At 42.4% G+C, this 21,654-nt stretch overlaps 2 protein-coding genes across 19 annotated transcripts in view; one reads left to right on the top strand and one right to left on the bottom strand.

The window, feature by feature from the left end:
• syne1b (spectrin repeat containing, nuclear envelope 1b) overlaps window positions 1–2,080 on the top strand; it is a 188,368-nt gene extending 186,288 nt beyond the window's left edge. For 11 of the 18 annotated variants that reach the window (XM_067456126.1, XM_067456134.1, XM_067456132.1 and 8 more), the window contains one exon: window positions 1,113–2,080. In XM_067456126.1, coding sequence (XP_067312227.1) covers window positions 1,113–1,362 — 250 coding nt within the window. In that variant the 3' untranslated portion in view covers window positions 1,363–2,080. The remainder of the gene's footprint in view (window positions 1–1,112) is intronic. The other 7 variants (XM_067456140.1, XM_067456142.1, XM_067456131.1 and 4 more) reach the window with 3 other exon arrangements.
• Window positions 2,081–2,232: 152 nt separating this feature from the next.
• Window positions 2,233–20,791, bottom strand: ccdc170 (coiled-coil domain containing 170). Its single transcript, XM_067456145.1, has 11 exons — window positions 20,717–20,791; window positions 19,917–20,049; window positions 19,579–19,835; window positions 10,174–10,318; window positions 9,912–10,097; window positions 7,789–8,106; window positions 7,538–7,717; window positions 5,662–5,835; window positions 4,874–5,116; window positions 4,027–4,242; window positions 2,233–3,040 (listed from the first exon to the last, which is right to left on the bottom strand). The coding sequence occupies exons 2-11, from the start codon at window positions 20,025–20,027 to the stop codon at window positions 2,768–2,770; spliced, it is 2,103 nt and encodes a 700-aa protein (XP_067312246.1). The 5' UTR covers window positions 20,028–20,049; window positions 20,717–20,791; the 3' UTR covers window positions 2,233–2,767.
• Between the last annotated feature and the right edge of the window lie 863 nt (window positions 20,792–21,654).

Below are 21,654 nucleotides of genomic sequence, written 5' to 3'. Positions count from 1 at the left end.
TTTTAAGATAACATTGAGAAATATCAAGCTCAGTACAATATTTAAAATCAAATAAATAAACAAAAAGGTGTACAGAATGATATATAATGAAATAATATTCTATATAATAATCTATATTTTGGATACTTTTCCCAGGAGATCAATGCAACATTGAACTGCAGTATTCAACTATATTGGCATTTAAAGCCACTTTCTACTAGTGATTTAGTGTTTCAAGGAAATCCGATTAAATCATTATCACGGTCATTTGTATCTAAACCAATATAGCAAAGTATTATTAATGTCGACTCTAACCGATGTAAGTATCTTGCTCAAAGAGAAGAATGGTGATCGCTCATGGATTGCACTTTTGGGGTTCGAAAATAAATCATTTCGTTTTTTTCCAGGTTTTTATTGTTTTTACAATACACAGTACCCGTGCACAGATGTTAAAATGTTAAATCAAAATCAAAAATGTCATTTAATCACCCTAAAGTTGTTCCAAACCTGTATGAGTCTCTTTCTTCTGTTAAAGACAAAAGAAGATATTTTGAAGAATGATCACCAGTTGATGGACCCCATTGATTGCCCATATTCTTCCCAAAATAGTTACTGTTCAACAGAAGAAAGAAATTCAAACAGGTTTGGAAACACTTGAGGGTGAATAAATGATGACAATTTTTCTTTATTCTGGGGTGAATTATCCCTTTAAGGATATCCTTCTTTGCCTTAAACTGAGAATTGTTGAGCTGTGCTTTTTTCCTGTTGGCATTCACTCTGTTTAACAGTGCTTTGACAAAAAGTTATATTTATAAAGAATAAAATGTCCCTTTTGCTTTTAAATGCCGCTGAATATTTCAAACTAACTCTATCTGTGTCAAGCTTGTGCAGCTAATGTGTTTCCAAATATAACAGACAGAGATAAATATGAATGTAGAAATTATTCCATCCATTAAATATGAAAGCCTATTTAGGGAGAAACTATAGATGCGGATTGTTAATCTACACGAAATCTGTTTCCTTAGGTACAGTTTTAGAAATAGCTACACATAGTACACAACAAATGTAATTTCTCTTATTTACGTCGTTTTGCATCTGAGTATTTCCACCTCTTTGTGCCGCCTTTTGTTTAGCAGGTCTCGCAACGCCGCTGGATCCGGTTCCTCCCATTCTGAAGAGGAAGATCCACCGTCCTGGTGCAAAAGCTTCCTGAAGCGTGTCCTCTGGGCCGCTCTGCCGCTGCAGATCATCCTGCTGCTGGTGGTGCTCGTGGCCTGTCTTGTGCCTACGTCTAGGGAAGACTACAGCTGTGCCCAACTCAACAACTTCGCCCGCTCCTTCCAGCCCATGCTCAGCTACACCAACGGGCCTCCGCCCATGTGAGCCGGACTTTGAAGTTAAAAAAAACGGCAGCTCGGCATTGGGTTTCTCCTGAAATTGGTAACTGACATAATTTCAGAGTTTGGCAGCCAAAGTGAATTATTATTGTGTCCTTGTACAGCTGCTAAATTTACAGTACGTCACTGAGTCTCGTGTAGATGTTAGAACAAAGCCTATTGCACTGAAAACTGCTGTCAGGTGTTGTTAGTGCTACTGATGTTCTTCCATATTTGACGTGAGGGAGGAAAATAGAGCGTAGGATTTTAACCCAACACTGGTACTGTCGAAAGAGGTAATCAGGTCTAAAGGCCTTTTTTAATCGTGGAAAGATTGAGTTTATTGGAAAAAACTGAAATGTGTGAACTTGCTTGTATCAAATGAATAACTTGTAAAAAAGAGAAGATGAAAAATTTATTAACTCTATATTGCAATTATTTTTTATATGTATTTTTGGCATGTGGTCATCCTTTGGTTTTAAAACAATCATTGATTTCATTGAAATTGTTGTTGATTTTTAATTTTTGATCTTATATCACCTGCTCTTACATTCAAGTTAACTGTCATGAATATGTAAACCACTGATATCAAAGAAAAGGATATTTATGTATGTACAGTTTGCTAAGGCCTAAGAAACCTTTGCAATGAAAATCCACATATGATAATACATTTAACCTCCTGATTAGTATTTTTCATTAAAAATAAAAGACTAAAATGACATTAATTGAATTGTGAATAATAATTTTTTTCTTGCCAGATGCAATGTCTGCAAAGCACTGAAGTGATTTGCACATAATCTTCACAAGGTTGTATTAAACGCTGCCATGAATTCATTGTCAACCTACATCCATTAGGAGGGAGGAGTCATCTCGCGCATTACAACAAATGATGTTTTATTAACAAGGTTCGGGAGGAAGGACGTTCAGATAACTGACACAAGTGGAGAGCACTCAGATAATCAGAAACGAGGTATATGTATGAAGCAGTCTTTCCTGCGTTCATTTACAGTTTGTCAGCATCCCTCCACCAACCCTTCTCCACACTTTTAGTTTTAATCCCTTACATACACGGGGTTCGGGCCAAATGCCAAGCTCGAAGCCCTCCCCCGGATTCAAATCTACTCTCCATAAATTATATGTAAGTGTGAACTCGTAAACATGGTAAAACATTTAATTTTGCATATCATGCTTCCCAGCTGAAACTGGAAATATTTATTAACCTTCTGAAACAACCATCTTAGACCAATTTGGTGCTGGTGGTCTAGTGTAGACATGTTTTTCTCCATCATAATTTTTAACGCTGTTGTTTGTGCTGGTTAGGCTAGTTAAGAAGCATGTTGGGGATACCAGGACATCAGCATCCAGTCCATATAATATGCAGGCTGTGCAGCTACAGTAGGATGAACATTAATTTAGAATTGGAGGTTATTATCACTGTGGGCTGCCGATCTCTCCGATGTTAAACTGGAAGGAGCTGGCAGAGCCTGGGGTTTGAACTCATGAGAATGGGCAACGGAGGGAACCGCCGTTTCCCAGATGAGAGGCGTGTGATGCTGGTGTAGATGAGCAGTGCAGTGACGTGATTGGATCAGAACCTCCAGCCTTCTAAGAACTTCATAGTTTGGCACGCAGCCTGTGCAGTCAACACCCAACATCTGAGACACCACAGTGTAGAAGTCCAGCAACTGCAATGTACAAGCATAGTTGTTACTTCCCACTACACACACACACACACACACATATATATATATATATATATATATATATATATATATATATATATATATACACACACACACACTATATTGCCAAAAGTATTGGGAAACCCCTCCAAATCATTAAATTCAGGCGTTCCAATCACTTCCATGGCCACAGATGTATAAATTTAAGCACCTAGGCATGCAGACGGTTCTACAAACATTTGTGAAAGAATGGGTCACTCACTGGAGCTGAGTGAATTCAAGTGTGGTACAGTGACAGGTTACCATCTGTCCAATAAGTCCATTTGTAAAATCGAATGCAGTGGTGTAAAGTACGCCGCCACTAGACTCTAGAGCAGTGAGGCGTGTTCTCTGGAGTGACGAATCACGCTTCTCTGTCCGGTAATCTCATGTACGTGTCTGGGTTTAGCAGTTCCTGGAGAACGGTACTTGCCTGACTGCATTGTGGCAACTGTAAAGTTTGTTGGAGGGGGGATTATGGTGTGGGGTTGTTTTTCAGGGGTTGGGCTTGGCCCCTTAGTTCCAGTGAAAGGAACTCTGAATGCTTCAGCTTAACAAAACATTTTGGACAATTTCATGCTCCCAACTTTGTGGGAACAGTTTGAAGATGGCCCCTTACTGATAGATCCCCATTGGAATGAATTAGAGCAGAGACTGTGAGCCAGGTTTTCTCAACCAACATTATTGCCTGACCATACAAATGCGCTTCTAGAAGAATGGTAAAAACTACCTATAAAAACACTCCTAAACCTTGTGGAAAGCCTTCCCAGAAGAGTTGAAGCATCACAGGTTGGACCAACTCCATATTAAACCCTAGATTAATAATGAGATGTCATTCAAGTTCATGTGCATGTAAAGGGAGGCATCCCAAAACTTTTGGCTATATATAGTCAGAGCTTTGGGCTAGGATTTTTTATGTGTAGATACGTGTCTTACATCACACTCTGTACCTGTTTCTCACTGTGAGTAAGGTCTGCTATGGCACTAGACTGAGTGTCCAGGAGTCTTTGGGCTTGTTGGATCTCATCTCTGGCTCTGAGTTCCTGGTTTTGCAGATCTGACTTGATGGTGGTCAGCTTCTTCTCAGTCTTTACCTTGTTCTTCTCGAGCTTTCCCAAATTCTTAGTCTGCTCCTCTATGGCTTGGTTTTGTTCCATCACTTTGATCTTGTTGCACCAAAGACAGCAGAAACTGAGCATTTATAAGCATTGCCACTCTGTTTTCTAAATGTATGTTATTGATCTTACTGTGAACAATTCATCCATGGATATTTCGTTTTAATGATTGTTTTGACCTGATCAATCTCAATCAAAATGTCATAACTCAATATTCCAGTGAAAGAAAATCTATTTGTTTTTCAATAATCCAATTTAAATCACGTTGTACGTCGCAATATGGAAGAAAAGATGCTACTTCCATTCTTTTGCGACTTAAAACATGAAGGGTTGATTTAGAACTTAAACGTTTATCCATTTGGCAGATGCTTTAATCCAATCAACTCTGTATTGAAAGCACGTCTTATATCAGTACATACATTCAGAAACTAAAACACTGATCTAAAGAAAATTAGCATTTTCTCCAAAGAAACGTATAGTCATATCAAGAACCCTATACAGAGTTAATCTTGATGAAAAGTCATTTTTATATTCATGCAATTTCATATTTAGAAGCATTCTGAAGATGAACAGGTTTTTATATTTACAGATTTACTTTTTTATTAAATATATATTTGTTTGTATTTTATGCTGAAACGACTCTGTTTGGTGAGGGTCTGGGGGCCAGGGCTCTTCCCTGTACCTTGAGCTCATTGGTGTGGGACAGCTGGGCTTTCAGCTCTGTGTTGGAGAAGCGTGAGGTGCTCAGCTCCGCCTGCAGTCGATCCACCCGCTTCTGGAGCTTCTTACAGGCCAGAGCAGCGTCATCTTTCTCCACAGCCAGAGCTGAGCGGCTCCTCTTCTCCTCCTCCAGCTGGACCACCTTCCTCCTCAGCAGCTCCAGGTGAAGGTCTTTACTTTCTGAACGCTCCTTCTGTTCTTTAAGCTGTAGCCATGGATGGAAAAATAGCCAATTATCATTAGCAGTGATATAACATAAGGAATGCTGTATGGTTAAAATTTCAAAATTACATCAACATTTATATTTAAGATTCACATTTTTCTAATATATATGGTATATATGGTAACTTTTATTTTAAATATAATTAAACATTCAATCAAAAAGAAAATTCTTCATATTTATATTATAATAAATAAATCCGATTTGCATTTTATTTTCATATGTATGTATGTATATATATATATTGTGTATATTGCATTTTTACATTGTATTTTAAGGTGTCTTTGTTACACTGTAATTACACATTTAATTATTAATTATACTTCCTATAAGGATAGGGTTGAGGGTTAGTTGCATGTAATTATGCATATTTTATGGTTATAGTACTGTATAGTGGTTATCCTGTAGTAACTGCATGTAGCATATGTAACATGACACTATAAAATAAAGTGTTACCATTTTAAGTTTGAAAAATATGACACGTATAGAATAATTTGTACATGTAACATGTTTGTAACATTTTTACATGCCTTTCTCTGAAGGCTGTAGATTTGTGTCCTGCTCTCCAGCAGCGTTGTCCCTTCCTGCCTGGTCAGCTGTTGTGCTCGTGTAAGAATGGCCTCAAGTCTCATATCAAATCCCAGATCTGCGGCAACATGATCCACTTTTAACTTCTCTGAGAGCTGCTCCACAAACCGCAGGTACTACAGAGGAAGAAGACCAATGACATTACTGAGAGGACATTTTAAGTCATTTATGATGCATTCTGATTATTCCAATTGATATCCTTTATTAACGTGACAGCAGGCACTTTCATTTGTAACGTAATTGTGCAAGGCTTCTGGTATCGTTCGCTTGAAGCTATTTTTAGCTGTCAAAAACTGCTTGTTATCCTGGTTGATATTACAAACGGGTATTTCTTATCATGTTATTTGGTAACACTTTGTTGATAGTCCACTTTAGACATTCTACTAACTATAAAAATCTTTACAACTGCATATGAACTATCTCTCATTTGAGTATTAGTAGACTGTCTGTGTAATATCTACTAACTCTTTATTTTGATTGCAACTACATGCCAACTTATTCTACTTACCTAAACCCTAACATATCAGTCTGCTAATACACTGTTAACCTGAATAAGTTGGCAAAACAAAAAAAATTAGGCAATTGGTTCCATCTATTTTTTTTAAAGTTATGAAATATAAAGTTAAAATAAAAGTAGAACTTTTTATTTTGTACTCATATATTTGAATTGTCCTTAACTTAAAATATTTGAGTAAGCTAATTCATACATTTAACTTAAACGATCAACTTAAATATTTTGAGTAGTGGAAACTTGACTTGATTTAAAATATCAAGTTTCAATAAATGCTGAAAAATACTATTATGGCATTAGCACAGTTGCTGAATGAGTACAATATAGAACATTTAACATTATGTATGTATTAACTGTATATCTGTTTAAACCAAACTCATGCTACACTCGTCGCCATGATGGTATTTAGCATTTACTGTCCCTTTTGAGTGTCATAGCAAAGCATGCTGGGAAATAGAAATTCTAGCCCAGTTTCAGTTAAATTTAAGTTAGTCTAAAACTCAAGTTCAATAAAACTCAAAACAATCAAACAATTCAGATTACTTCAAATGTGTCATTTTTATGAAGAGAAAGAAAGTTCTAAATACTCATAAAAGTTTATTTGATTTAACTCATTTGTTTAATTGAGTCTACTCAAACCAAGTAATTATTTTGAGCATTAGGGTTTGCAGTGAGAGTTAGTTGACGTAGTTGCAAAGTTGCTTATGGTTAGAATGTCTTTTTTCGTTTTTTAATATATTGTTATAAACACACTGGATTGTAGTGCACTATTCTTCTAGGTATTTACCTATTGCAGTTAATGAACTGGAAGTCTTGCATATTCACACACTGTATAAAATGATTTAGAAAAAAAGTTACCTGGTTGCCTTAAAATTTTGATTTCTTTGAAATTAAAATTTTAAGGGTAATACAATGAAAAAAATTTGAGATTCGACAACCTTTATTAAAATATTATTAAAAGATTGTAAGCATATTGGGTAATTGTGTGTGTTTTATTTCTGATGACGCAGTGAAACATGCCAAGTAGTGCTATTTTCATGATTTATCAATTGTTTTATGTGGTTTAGATAAAATCATATTTTGAGTTTCTATTTATTAAACAAATTTCCTTCATTGTATCAACGCACATTTTTAATTTCAATTAACTCAAAATTTTAAAGCAACCAGGTTACTTATTTTTTTAAGTTAAGCCAACAAAAATCAAAAAAAAAAAAAATACAGTGCAGAAAATAGCATTCTTGTTGGAAAATAAGGTGGATACAGTGGCCAAAAATGCTTTACAGTGTGAACTAAGGCTGCTTCCTCACATGCTGTTTGTCCAGATTCATTCCATCTTTGCAGACTGCAGCGGTCAGCAGCTCATCCTCCAGACTCTTTATTCTGTCCAGCAGCTCCTGTGTCCTCCGTTCAGAGCCGCTCTGAAGCTGTTTGTGTCTGGACAACTGCTCTGTCACCTCCGCCAGCCTCCCTTCCATCTCCATCTGAGACTAGAGCACACACAAAGCATCAGTAATTTTATATATAAAAGCATTTTATAATAGTCTGAAATGCAAATGACCTTTCGTGCACTTTTCTCCCTGGTACAAAGGGCTGTAAGTGCCTTCAATATGTCGTTCTCTGTGTGTGGAACAGGAAGAGACTGATCGTCCAGCAGGGCTTCCACATTCTTCACGAAGGCCTCATGGTGACTGCGAGACGCCGAAGCTTCATTCTGGCAGCTGTGGAGTTTATGTTCCAGATCTTGAGACAGATTCTCATAGTGGCGGCAGCGCTGCTGTGCAGACGTCAGCGCCAGTTCAGTCTCCTGCAGGGAGTTTTTAAGGGTCTGGTTCTCCCTCTCTAAACTTAGCTTCTTCAGGGAGATCATATCCAATTCCTGACAAAACATATAGTATATTGCTGATTTAATCTCACTGATTTTGCTTTACGGTAAATTTAACTTCACAATGTTTAAAAAAAATGCTCACACTTTAGATTAGGGTCCAATTCTTATTATTAACTAAATATGACTTTTGCCTCAATAAACTCCTAACAACAGGTTATTAAAAGTTTAGGTATAAGTATTGGGTAGGATTAAGGGATCTAGAATATGGTCATGCAGAATAATATGTGCTTTATAAGTTCTAATAAACAGACAAAATCCTAGTAATATACATCTAATAGGCAACGTTAAACTTGCACTATGCAACTTTCCGTCCACTGGAGGGCTCCTATTCTAAACAAAGGTGTAGTTTGATGACGCCAAGTGTGAGCGCAGTAACTTGGGACATGTGGTCTTCACCTCACAGCCGGTGGAAAATAGGACTCGGGCAGAAATCATGTTCATGGATGCGGTTATTAACGTTACTGTAGTGTAAAGCAGAGCAGGGCCGAGTGTTGAGGAGCTGAGCACGGCCGCTGGAGCGATTGTTATACAAACACACGGCTCGCTAACACCGGGACTTTTATTATGACAGGACAGGACACAGTCGCCGGGCGCACGCACTTCCGTTTTTTCCGGTCATGATTATAAGGTAAAGCAGCTCTGTTTATCATATTAGATACATTTAAGTGTGTTTAAAATTGTTATGACGTTACTCTGTGCGTTCGCTCGGCGCTGCTGTGACATGTTCACACTGCTAAGAGAAAAGCGCTTCAGCAGAATAAAACCGAGGGTAAGATATGACACAACTGACAGGTGACTCGCTCAAACGCTATGCTGAAACATCCCGGTCCTTAGTCAAAATAGCAATTTTCTCACAATTTACAAATAGTTGGAAACATTTGGGATATTGTAAGTACTCAACTGAACAAAATTTATAACAATGGCCTAGTGGTTTTTGGATATTTTACTGAAAAAATACTACATAGTGCACCTTTATCAAGTGCAGTTTGATAAGTGCAGACTTATCAAAAAAATAATAATCTAAGTATATTACTCCTTGAAATAAGCAACTTGTTAAAGTTTAGAATAATTAAGGTTTTTTTTTTTGTTTTCGAAATATGGATTCCACTGTTAAAAAGAACAAGTTATGAAAAAAAATTATTCCAGTAATGTTAATAGAACGTTGGTTCAAAGTTATCTGGTTCTTAAAGGAACACTGCTTTTTTTCTAGAGTTAAACAAGGTGAGTTTTACAGGGGTTTTTTTAAACAGTTGAGTGAGTTGAACGGTCTTATCAGATTCAATGAATTATGCTAAGCTATGCTAAAAGTTCTAGCGCCAGACCCGGAGATCGGCTGAATAAATTAGAAAACGGTAAAACTCAACTGGTCAACTCTAGGGGAATTGGAAAATGAGCCTATTTTAAAATGAGCCTATTTTCATAATGTTTGTAAAATGACCAAATGGAATGTCCCCTTAATATTTGTATAACTAAGAAAAAACGTTTTTAAAGACATTAAAAACTGGGCATTTTGAACATTCAGAGAACATAATGGGAACGTTTTGTGACACTGAACATACTTTTATGACACTGAAGATGAGTAATGGCTGCTGAAAACGGAAGAATTGTTATTATTTTTAAAATTGTAATTATGTTGAACGTACCCAATATATTAAATCGAATAAATGCAGTTATTCCAAATGTTTGATCAGTATTGTATAACCCAGACATATTATGGACAGGTTAGGTCAGATTCACCGTAAAATATGCTTGTGTTGCTAAAGTTGTTACATTGCATGATTGATCTGGACTGATACCTGTCTGTTAGAGTTCAGCTCATTTGCTCTGGAGGTTGAGAGCGTCTGTTCACGGTCTACATCAGTCGCCAGTCTCTTTACGGTTTCTCTGCTGGCTTTACACTCCACCTCATACAACTTCACACTCTCCTCTAAAGAACAAATGCAGCTCTTCAGCCGCTCTCTTTCCTTGAAGCATGCATCCACCTTATCATAGAGAGATATGTTAGAGATCTGGAGAATATTAAAGGTTTGGCAAAAAGCATATGGCTAAAACACTTACCACGGATACAATATAATCCATAGGATCCACCTTTCCTGCCACATTTACAGAGACTTTGTTTGCTAATGTTGATATAAACTCATCACATCTTCTCTGGGTCTCAGTGGCTTCCTGTTTTGCCTTGTTGCATTCTGCAAAATATTGTCTGCAAATATGTAACAGTGTTTATTAAAAGAAAATGATCCGTGAGATAAAATCATTCACAGATGATACTTTAATTGATTTAGGCAGGTGGTGCTGGGGAGGCGGAGGGCTAGAATAAGAATTCCCATAGCGCACAGATATATATATAGCGGTCAAAAGTTTGGAAACATTACTATTTTTAATGTTTTTGAAAGAATGCTCTCATGATCATCAAGCCTGCATTTATTTGATAATAAATACAGAAAAAATTTGTAATATTTTGAAATATTATTACCACTAAAATAATGTTTTTCTATTTTAGTATGCTTTAAAATATAATTTATTCCTGTGATGCAAAGCTGTAGCCTGGGTGCCAGCCAAACTCAGCCCCGCCCACAACATTTGAGCTCGGGCAGGTCAGTCTGGACCTGATCCATAGAGGAGTAATTATTCCCGAACAGAAACTGTTCGGACCAATGAAATTGTCTTAGACGATGAAGGACAGATGATTAAAAGTAATGTTATCCATCAACATCATCAAAGGCGCTTGGGTTGATTTTGTTCAAATCCTCAACGGAGAACTTGTTCGTATATACATTCACCTTCACTATTTCTCTCTGAAATGATGATCATGTTGGTAAGTAACTGTGTATCCTTTCATTCTATTTTTTTTACAACACCGGCAAAGATCGTTTATTCCAGCATGCGTGCAGACATGGTTGGCAAGTTTTTACAACAAAACCAGCCAAGCCCAAAACAATAACTTCTCGTGGGGGTTCTCTGGGGGGGGAAAATGGCGTTGGGGGGTAAAATGTGTGTTATTTTGGCAAGGTAGACTGCTAAAATTCACATTCCTGGGTCTATATATCACATAATAGAGGTCGCTTCAACCCGCGGACATGGAAAACAACCCTCAGGAAAACTGCTGTTTTCACAGCAACAGTGCAGTTATTGGTCTGGTGAAGGCCGTTTCCTAGTGTGAAAGCATATACGAGCTGCACTTATCCCTGTATTCTGCCACGGTCGATCCCTGGGTGCTTCAGCACTAAAAGAGTGTTTCCTCATAAAAGAGCAACAGGGGTGATGTTGCGTCTTTTTCAAGATGTCATTCCACCCGTGCGTTTCTAGATGTGTCATTCCCTGTCGCCTGCTGACGGTCACAATCGCTGTATCACGTGTTTGGGCTTAGAGCATGCTGAGGCAGCTTTTGTGGATAGTTCTTGTTCCCACTGCAGGAATACGACTATCTCTGCACTTAGGTCGAGACTCGCCTACTTCCTAGTTCGGTTGCTGGGGGCCTGGCTAGCGCTTCCCAGCTCGTCCCGCTGGCTCATCCTTACCATCAGACTCGGCTATGCGATTCAGTTCGCCCGGCTTCCCCCCAAGTTCAGGTGTGTCCACTTCACCTCCGTGTCAAAGGAGGGCGCCCCTGTGCTCCAAGCGGAGATCGCAGTCCTACTGGCGAAGGACGCGATCGAGCCGGTCCCTCCAGCCGATATGAAGACCGGCTTTTACAGCCCGTACTTCATTGTACCCAAGAAAAGTGACGGGTTATGGCCGATCTTGGATCTGCGATTCTTGAACCGGTCCCTTAACAGGCTGCCGCTCAGAATGCTAATGGAGAAACGCATCTTCAGGTGCATCCGTCCCCAAGATTGGTTTGCAGCAATCAACCTAAAGGACATGTTCATTCATGTCTCGATTCTCCCTTGACACAGACGGTTCCTATGCTTTGCATTCGACAGACGAGCATATCAGTACAACGTCCTACCCTTTGGGCTGTCCCTGTCACCCCGTGTCTTCACGAAAGTCACGGAGGCGGCCATTGCTCCCATTAGAGAGCGACTACCGGTATCTCGAGTCCTATCTCGACGACTGGCTAATCCTTGCCCAGTCACGAGAGCAGTTGTGCGAACACAGGGACATGGTGCTCAGTCACCTCAGGCAGTTGGGGCTTTGGGTCAACTGGGGAAAGAGCAAACCCTGCCCCGCGCAGAGGATCTCTCACTATGGGGCTGGATTCAGTCTGCCTGACAGCGTGCCTCACTGAGGAGCGTGTCTAGTCAGTGTTAAACTCGTATGCATTGGTGGAACTTGTGTTAGGCTGGGTTCTATGATGTTGTGACCCCCACGGCAGTTCCATATGTGTATTCTTCCCCGGTACGGCTCCCTACGGCGAGCCTGTGTCGTCTTAGTGAGGTGTTGCTCCCTCACCTACAACGGCCGGTCTGTTGAGTGGGTCTTGCAGAACAGCAGCGTGACTCTCCCTGCGTGAATTCCGTCCGATGTACGTCCTTCAGGGAACGAGGGTTACCATACGTAACTGAGACATTTTAACCTGTCAAACTTTTTCAGGATTATTAATGAAGATCTTTTTTAACAATAAAAAATGTACTATCACTTTTTATAAATGTATCCTTTCTGAATAAAAGTATTAATTTCTTTCAGAAAAAATAAACAAATCACTGACCCCAAAATTTTGAAACTTTTTTTATCAAATAAATACAGGCTTGATGAGCAAAAGAGACTTCTTTCAAAAACATTAAAAATAGTAATGTTTTCAAATGTTTTTATGTGTTGTGTCTGTGCGTGGTGCGCACATGTTGGCTACATGTACAGATCAGGCATAACATTATGACCTAATATTGTGTTGGTCTCCCTCCTCAAACCGTTCCTGAAACATTTTTGCTTTTTAAAACAAACAGCCACCTGGGAATACCGTTTCCATGAAAGGGTATTCATGGTCTGCATGTAAAAGAAAAAGTGATTCATCAGACTAGGCCAACTTCTTCCATTGCTCTGTGGTCCAATTCTGATGTTCACGTGCCATTGTTGGCGCGTTTGGCGGGGTCAGGGGTGAGCATGGGCACTCGGACTGATCTGCGGCTATATAGCCCCATTCGCAACAAACTGCGATGAACTATGTATTCTGAAACCATTTCTATCAGAACCAGCATTAACTTTTTGAGCAATTTGATCTACAGTAGCTCGTCTGTTTGATTGGACCACACAGGCCAGCCTTTGCTCCCCACGTGCATCAATGAGCCTTGGCCGCCCATGACCCTGTCTCCGGTTCTCCACTGTTCCTTCCTTGGACCACCTTTGAAAGATACTGACCACTGCAGACCAGGAACACCCCAGAAAAGCTGCAGTTTTGGAGAGGCTCTGACCCAGTCGTCTGGCTATCACAATTTGGTCCATGTCAAACTCGCTCAAATCATTAAGCCTAACCATTTTCCTGCTTCTAACACATCAATTTTGAGGACAAAATGTTCACTTTCTGCCTAATATATCCCACCTCCTAACAGGTGCCTTGATGAAGAGATAATCAGTGTTGTTCACTTCACCTGTCATCCTGTTATGCCTGATCAGTGTATATGTTTATGTAGTTATATATAGTCAATATACTGTATGTATATGAATGTTTCTTTCTTTTTAAATGGAAAAATGTTATTGTGAAGAGAAAAGCAGCCAAATTATATGCAGCATAAATGAGGAGGCCATCAATGTACGGTATATTAAAAAGCATCCCAAGAATGCACATTATGACTTTGAGACGCAAAATACTAAAAACAATAGGTTACTGTCGTAACCCCGGTTCTCTGAAACATCGAGTGGAGAGATCCACCTATGGGAAGGGCATCCGTACCTGACCTCTGCAGAAGCATCCAATTGCACCAAGTCTGACAAGACAGGCAGGAGCGCGCAGCCAATGCCCAGTAAGGCCCCACCCCTTACCAGCGGGCATATATGGGCTGCATACGCTACTGTACATCAGTAAGTATATTCGCTTCTCGTGCGGTAAGCGGGGCAAAGCTGGTGGATCTCTCCACTCGATGTTTCAGAGAACCGGGGTTACGACAGTAACCTATTGTTCTCTATCATCATCTCGTTTCGAGATCCACCTATGGGAGAGACATGGACAGCTTCCCGATTGCCCAATACACTCACAGTGAGGTCCTGTTAGCCAGAAAAAGACGGTCACCCCGAGGGGCGGTGCACGACGCGTCTCATAATCATGAACTCGCCACACCGACGCAACCGCGTAACTGCGGTGTGAAGCAGGACATGAAACATAGGCTATGTGTGTCACACATAAAGAAGGCAGGGTTAGGAAGACCCCACCCCCAAGACCGAATGTGCTACTGAGGTTCTGGTGACATCCAGCCTGTAGTAATGCACAAACGTATGGGGAGAAGCCCAACTGGCCGCAGAACAGATATCCTGCAGTGATACTCCCCTGAACAGAGCCCAAGAGGCGGCCAAGCCCCTCGTGGAATGAGCTCTGATGTTCCCTGGGGGTTGCACTCCCTTTGATTCATATGCCAAGATTATAGCGTCCACAAGCCAATGTGAGAGGCGTTGTTTAGACAGGGGATCCCCTTTGCGAGGAGGAGCCCATGAAACGAAGAGTTGGTCACTCTTCCGGAACGCGCTGGTCCTAGACACATACGTTTGTAACGCACGGACTGGACACAGGGCATTTAGCCTCTGATCCTCCGTGGAGGAAAAGGGCGGAGGGTGAAAAGCGGATAGCTCCAACACCTCCGATGTGAACGCAGCGAAACATTTCGGCATGAATGCTGGATTAGGCTTGAGGAAAACCTTATCTCCACCCAGAGAGAAATTGATGCACGAGGGGTGGACCGAGAGTGCATGTAACTCACTGACTCGTTTGGCTGACGCCAAGGCCAAGAGCAAGGCTGTTTTGAAGGACAGCAACTTAAGGGGAATATTCCCCAGAGGCTCAAAAGGGAATTGAGACAGAGCTTCCAGCACCATGGAGAGGTCCCATTCAGGGATCGTTCTCCTAATGACTGGCAAAAAGCGACGGGCGCCCTTCATAAATCTGCGGATTAGAGAATGCTGCCCAACCGTTGAGCCCTCAAAACCCACATGACAAGCAGAGATAGCTGCCAGATAGACCTTAATAGTGGAAAAAGACCTGCCCTTATCCATAAGGTCTTGGAGGAAACACAAGATATCAGCGACTGAGCACTGATATGACGTGAGACCCCGCCCATCACACCACTCATAAAACACCTGCCACTTACAGCCATACAAGGACCGTGTAGAAACGGCCCTGGCATTCTGTATAGTAGCCACCACGCGCGGGGGAAGCCCTAATGCGCTTAGGTTCGTCCTCTCACGGGCCAAGCCCAGAGAGCTACCCTGTCCGGGTGTGGGTGATAAATCTCCCCGTTCGCTTAAGACAATAGGTCTGTGCGGAGGGGGAGGCACCACGGCTGGGCATACAACAGAGGGATTATCTCTGCCAGCCACGGCGCTTTGGGCCACCTGGATGCTATCAGGATGAGAGAAAAACCCCCCTCTCTCGCCCTGGCCAGTGTGAGAATTATCAGGCACAGGGGAGGAAAGGCATACAGCAGCACTCTGGGCCACGGGGTGGGCCAGTGTGTCCACCTCGAGGGGCGCGTCCAAGTCCTTTAGCGAGAAGAACATAGGACAATGGCTGTTTTCGCGCGAGGCGAACAGATCTACGGGCGCCCGTAGTCTCATCCATATCATGTCTTCTATCTGATGGTGGAGGTGCCAATCTCCGAAGAGCGGGTTCCCCCTCGATAGAAGATCCGCGCCTCTGTTCAGAATTCCCGGAACATGAGTAGCGCGTAACGGCAGGAAAACTCGCCCACTCCATACCAAACGCTTGTAAGCTAGGGCATGAAGCGTCGGCGAGCGCGCGCCGCCTTGACGATTGATAGCCACTGTCGTGGTATCGTCGCAGCGTACGAGCACACGATGTCCCTGCAGACGAGGCAGAAAATGATTCAGAGCCTTCTAATTGGTTAGAAGCTCTAAATAATCTATGTGCTCTGAACGTAGTTTGCTCGGCCGCAAACCGTTCACAGTTCTGCCCTCCTGGGTGGCAGCCCAGCCTGTTAGGGACGCGTCCGTCGTCACGACTTTCCGCAACATGACAGTCCCCAGAGGGGTACCCTGTGCATAAAAGTCTGCGCTCTTCCAGTGGCGCAGAGCTGCAGTGCAGGTGCGCGTCACTGTTACAGAACGGCAAAGATCGTGTAACGGGCTGAAATGTAGTGACAAAACCCATTTCATGAACGCCCTCATCCTCAGGGGTCCTAGTGGCAAAAACTGGATAGCTAAAGCCATAAGACCCTGTAGCCTGAGACATGTGCGATATCGCACCCTCGCCCCCTCTCTGAACTGTGACAGACAGTTCGTCAGAGAGAGAACGCGCTCTTGAGAGAGACGCGCTCGCATGGAGACTGAGTTGAGCTCCATGCCATGGAAGATCACCCTCTGTCTGGGTGTAAAGTTGCTCTTGTTCACATTCACCCTGAAGTCCAGAGATCGGGTGTGCGCGAGCACACGGGAGGTGTCCTGCAACACCTTTTCCCTCGAATCGGCTATGATGAGCCAATCGCATATGTATGTCAGGATCCGTAGACCAGACATTCTTAGGGGAGTGAAGCCCGCTTCCACACGCAAACAGAAAGTTCGGGGGCTTAATTTTTGCCCGAACGGAAGCACCGTGAGTTCGTAACAAATGCCTTGATAGGCGAAACGAAGAAACTTCCGGTGTGGTGGATAAATGCTTATGTGGAGAAAAGCATCTTTCAGATCGACTGATGTGAACCAGTCGTTCCGTTTCACGGGCGAGCGAACCAAGGGTTAACATTATGAATCTGTATTTCCTCAAATGTTTGTTCAACACCCTGGGGTCCAGAATAGGACGGAGGGAACCGTCCTTCTTTGGGACCAGGAAATAACGGGAAAAGAAACCCTGGTTTATCAGATTGTGGGGAACCACCTGAATCGCACCTTTGTTTAGAAGAGAGGAGATTTCCTCCTTCAGGACGTGGGCCGTGCTTTCCTCTGTGTGAGAAAAGAGAACGCTGCTGAAACGTGGATGTTTCATAGCAATCTGCAGACTATAGCCCTGTAATATCATGCGTAATACAGTAAGCCAGGCTGACACACAGCTCGTGTGAATGCCCGTACGGGCCGTGCTGGCTTCGAGCATGCCTAGCTGGCTTATTTGTGATGCAATGGCGCCCTCTAGTGGAGAAACTAGGGACGACACGTGCAGGTTCACCATTACGAGAGAAAGGGTATTTCCCTACATTGAGAGGGTATCTCGCTGTGACGAATTCATTTGATTCGTTAGATTTATTGTGTTTTTTGTGTTTCTGTGTGTGTTGTGTTTTCTGGGAAACACTGGGGCCGAAGCCTTTATTATTTGGGTGAGGGGAACACAGTATGTGCGGTGTGGTTACACTGTTTTTGAACTTTTCCTCACGACAATCCCCTTGAACAGGGGGGAACACACATCGTCCACTAAACACATGGGCTGGGCAGCCACGGGAGGGGGACACCCTACAGCAGGAACCTTCCGTCCTTTGGACAGGGGTTCTGGGGCAGGAAGAAAGCCCAGAAAACTTCTTTCGAGGCTTTTCCTTGACCTGATTAAAATTACGTCCCGGGACCGGGGGGTTAGGCAAACGCACAGGGGGCGCCTGACGTGGGACCGTCTTCCTGGGAAGATACAATATGAAGGCCTCGTGCTCCTTCTTGTCGTCGCATCGTTGTTGCATCATAGCAACTGCGGGGCCAAAGAGAGCCCGGCCGGGCTCTACCGGGGCGCCTGCGATACGTTTCTTTTCGCTATCCGGGAGACCAGACAGGTTGAGCCAGAGCGAGCGCTCTCCTACCACGGAAAGCGCCATAGAGCGCCCGCAGGTTTGGACGACCTGACGAGCATTACAGAGAACGAGGTCGTTAACCGTGATGATCTCCTTCCACAGTGCAGGAGAGGGAGAAGATCCCTTATCTAACTGCTGGCCCAGATCGTCCAGGATCTCCGCTTGGTAAGCGGAAAGGAGGGAGGAGACATTCAGAGTCCTAACAGCCAAGGCCGAGGATTTATAAACGGCCTGGTGCACCGAGGCAGAAAAACGGTCCATCCTGTTAGGAAGGACCGGCTTCGGGGGGGCGGGCAGCCCTCCCTGGACTGGGTTGAGGTGTCTGGCAATGGAGGGCTCAATGGCAGGCGGTTCGCCCATGCCGCGAGCCGCCATATCTTTAACCTCCAGCCCCGCGAGACCGTGTTTAAGATCGAGCGGGTCGTTCCAGTAGTGCCTCATGTGCTTAGCGCACGCTGGAAGAACGAGAAAGAGTTCTTTCCTCGGGCCGGGGGGGGGGCTCCCAACACTTTACCGTCATAAATATCCCTCTCCTGGTCGGTGGTGCTCTGTGGAGCCGGCCATTTAATGTTGAGACGAGCGGCCACTCGTTCACACACATCCAGGAGGATGGATTGAGGCAAGGCCGCGGGGGCGCTAGCCTGGGGAATAACAGAGGGCGGGATGGCCTCCTCGTCCTCCGAAATTTCAAGAAGGCCCGCGTCGTCGTAATCACCGGACCCGGCAAGATCGTCGGCGAGCGGGAGGTTACCCGTGAAGATGTCCTCTTCGGGGAACTCAGGATTGGGCTGGTCAGCCAAAACAAGAGCCGTCGCGCCCCGGGAGGTCCCCGGTAGCGCGCTATCGTCACCGTGTTCCATATCCGAGTACGACAAGTCGAGCTCGCCACACTGAGTAGCGGCAACTTTAAGGCGGTGTCGCAGGAGTTTCTTAGGCAGTACCAGGCAGTAACTGCAGTTCTCCGGGTTCTCTATTGCCTCCTCTGCGTGCTTGAGGCCCAAGCAGACCACACAGAAAGGGTGAAAATCCTTAGCGGCGATAAGAGACCCACACGCGGCCGGGCAGGCCCGTAATAGGCTAGACACAGAAGGAGAAGACTGAGAGAGCGACATACCCGCGAAAACTCAGAAAGGTCCGTGGCGGCAGCCGTGGAACAGGAAGACGGACGAGAGCGCGAGCGGCTCCGAATGCAGACACAGAATGTGGCAGAATAGAACTGTCACGCCCGGTGGAGGCTGATCTGGCGATATTTCCTCCTGCAGACAATAAGTGAGCAGCGCAAATCTAACCGAACTGTGTCAGTGCAGAGATCGCGAGAAGCGAATGTCAACTGATGTACAGTAGCGTATGCAGCCCATATATGCCCGCTGGTAAGGGGTGGGGCCTTACTGGGCATTGGCTGCGCACTCCTGCCTGTCTTGTCAGACTTGGTGCAATTGGATGCTTCTGCAGAGATCAGGTACGGATGCCCTTCCCATAGGTGGATCTCGAAACGAGATGATGAAAGAGAACTATTATTCTAAAACGTAGAAAATGGAAATAAAAAAGGCTAGGTGTGAATAAACTTTTGACTTGTTGTGTAACAGTAAATGCTCACTTTGACTTCATATCAAGTTCCATTGTTTTCTCCTTGATCTCCTCGTTCTCCTTTGTAAGTGTGTGTATTCTCATGTCCATGATGCTTTTGGAGGAGGTGATGGAGATCATTTCTTGCTCTGTTTTGTAGTTGCGTTCTCTGAGCGAGCTGATGAGAGACTCGTGTCTCGCCTCCTTTTCTTTATGTCTATCTATAGCATCCTTTAAGCTCTTCAAAGTCTCGTCCTGAGATGCAACTTTGGATTGGCTTTCCAAGAACTGTTAAAATGAAATATGTTATTTAATTTCACAATGAGAATGAGCATTCAAAACACCCTGAATTGCCAGTGAATAATAAACCTGTGACTGGAGATTGTTGTATTTGGCTTGCAGGACGGCCATTTCTTCACGGGCCGTCTCAATGGCCTGTTTATAGTGTGTGAGATGCTGCTGGATCACAGACTCCTCCATTGTGAAACGCTGTCAGTTAAACCTGAATGTTGACAGACAGAACCTGATGTATCCATAGCAATGGTAACATTCACAGTAATATTAAAGGGATAGTTTAAAATGAAAATGAACTCTCCGGAGCCGTGTGGGGAGCAGTTTTATAATGGATAGATGCACTTTTATGGACTTCAAAACAGAAACAGCCATTCACTGCCATTATAAAGCAGCGACAAGCTGTTGTACCCCTAATGGTACAATTTTGACACCCTTTTTTTCTGTCTTGAGGGAGAGTAAATCATGGGCTAATTTTCAGTTTTGGGTGAACTGTCCCTTTAATAACTTTAGTAATAAATCAGAGTGGGGATATTATTTAACTCACAATAAACTCTGAATCCCCAATTTAGGGGCAATTTGATTATGAATTACAACTAGATCATAAAAGATACATTGACATTTTTTTCCCCAAAACATATCACATTTTAATAATTTGTGACAGACTGAATTATTCCATGTTTAAAGCGTTATAGTCTGCTAAATGACAAGTCCTAAATATGTTACAGCATTTTGTTGATTCTCCTGACAAATATAAAATGATATATGATCATAGCAGTAAGAAGTAAAGCAATTAAGTCAACGATCTTTTTATAAAGATACTAATTATGAGAATGTATCACTTTATAAATTAGCACAATGTACAAAAAAAAACTCACTTTGTTAGTCTCTTTTGTTGCTCCACGTCGATATATTAAACCTACTTTGACTAATGCAGTGTTCTGTCTATGTAGTTTATCAAGTATCCAAGCAACACATCAACATTTAAACCATTGGCATTAACCATTAGGGGGCGCAAGATCAAGTTCAAGTTTTTTAAACTGACACATGGATGCGTTTGTCAAATGCTTTTATCGGAGCGACGCACAGTGCGTTCAGTTTTAATAGAATCTGCAACTAATTTGAACTAATTGATTTTATTCACTGGCATTACTGATTTGAAGCATATGACAAATAACATAAAGCCTCATATTTAGGCCTACCTCATAGAGTCTTGAGAAATGTGTGCTATATAATTATTTCAAAGAAGCATTAAAATTCTCCTTACTACATTTACATTTACATTTAATAATTTAGCAGACGCTTTTATCCAAAGCGGCTTACAAAAAAGGGGAGAGCAATAGAAGCAACGAAACAAATAAGGCCAACAACCTGTAAGAGCTGTAAGAAGTCTCAGTTAATTAGCACAAAAGCGTTTTCGGTAACACTTTATTTTACAGCGTCCTTGTCACATATGTTACATGTACTTACCACAGTAATAACAGTAAATTATGCATAGTTACACACAACTAACCCTCAACCAAACCCTAATCCTAGCCTAACCCATATAAGTACATATAGTTACTTAATATTACCCAGGACTTAAATATATAATTACACTGTAACAATGACACCTTAAAATAAAGTGTAACCACGTTTTTAACTCACACTAGAAAATGTGTTATAGTTTGATTATAATTAGCACATAAGCCTATGTCAAAGGACACAAACAAACAAATAATAAAATTAACTGCACTTTCAAATCTCTTATCTTATTTTCCCACATATTTAATAAAACAAACTTGATTATATATTGCAGCATGATTTCGATTTGCTT

Source organism: Pseudorasbora parva, chromosome 10, assembly GCF_024679245.1.
Source record: "Pseudorasbora parva isolate DD20220531a chromosome 10, ASM2467924v1, whole genome shotgun sequence".
NCBI lineage: Eukaryota > Metazoa > Chordata > Actinopteri > Cypriniformes > Gobionidae > Pseudorasbora > Pseudorasbora parva.
This window is presented reverse-complemented; position numbering and strand designations above follow the sequence as displayed.

Excerpts from the sequence above, each read along its gene's own strand:
- ccdc170 (XM_067456145.1), bottom strand. The coding sequence starts at position 20,027 with ATGGAGGAGTCTGTGATCCAGCAGCATCTCACACACTATAAACAGGCC. Across the intron at positions 19,836-19,916 it reads ACAACAATCTCCAGTCACAG|TTCTTGGAAAGCCAATCCAA; the intron begins GTTTATTATTCA and ends TCATTTTAACAG. Across the intron at positions 4,243-4,873 it reads CCCACACCAATGAGCTCAAG|ATCAAAGTGATGGAACAAAA; the intron begins GTACAGGGAAGA and ends TGGTGCAACAAG.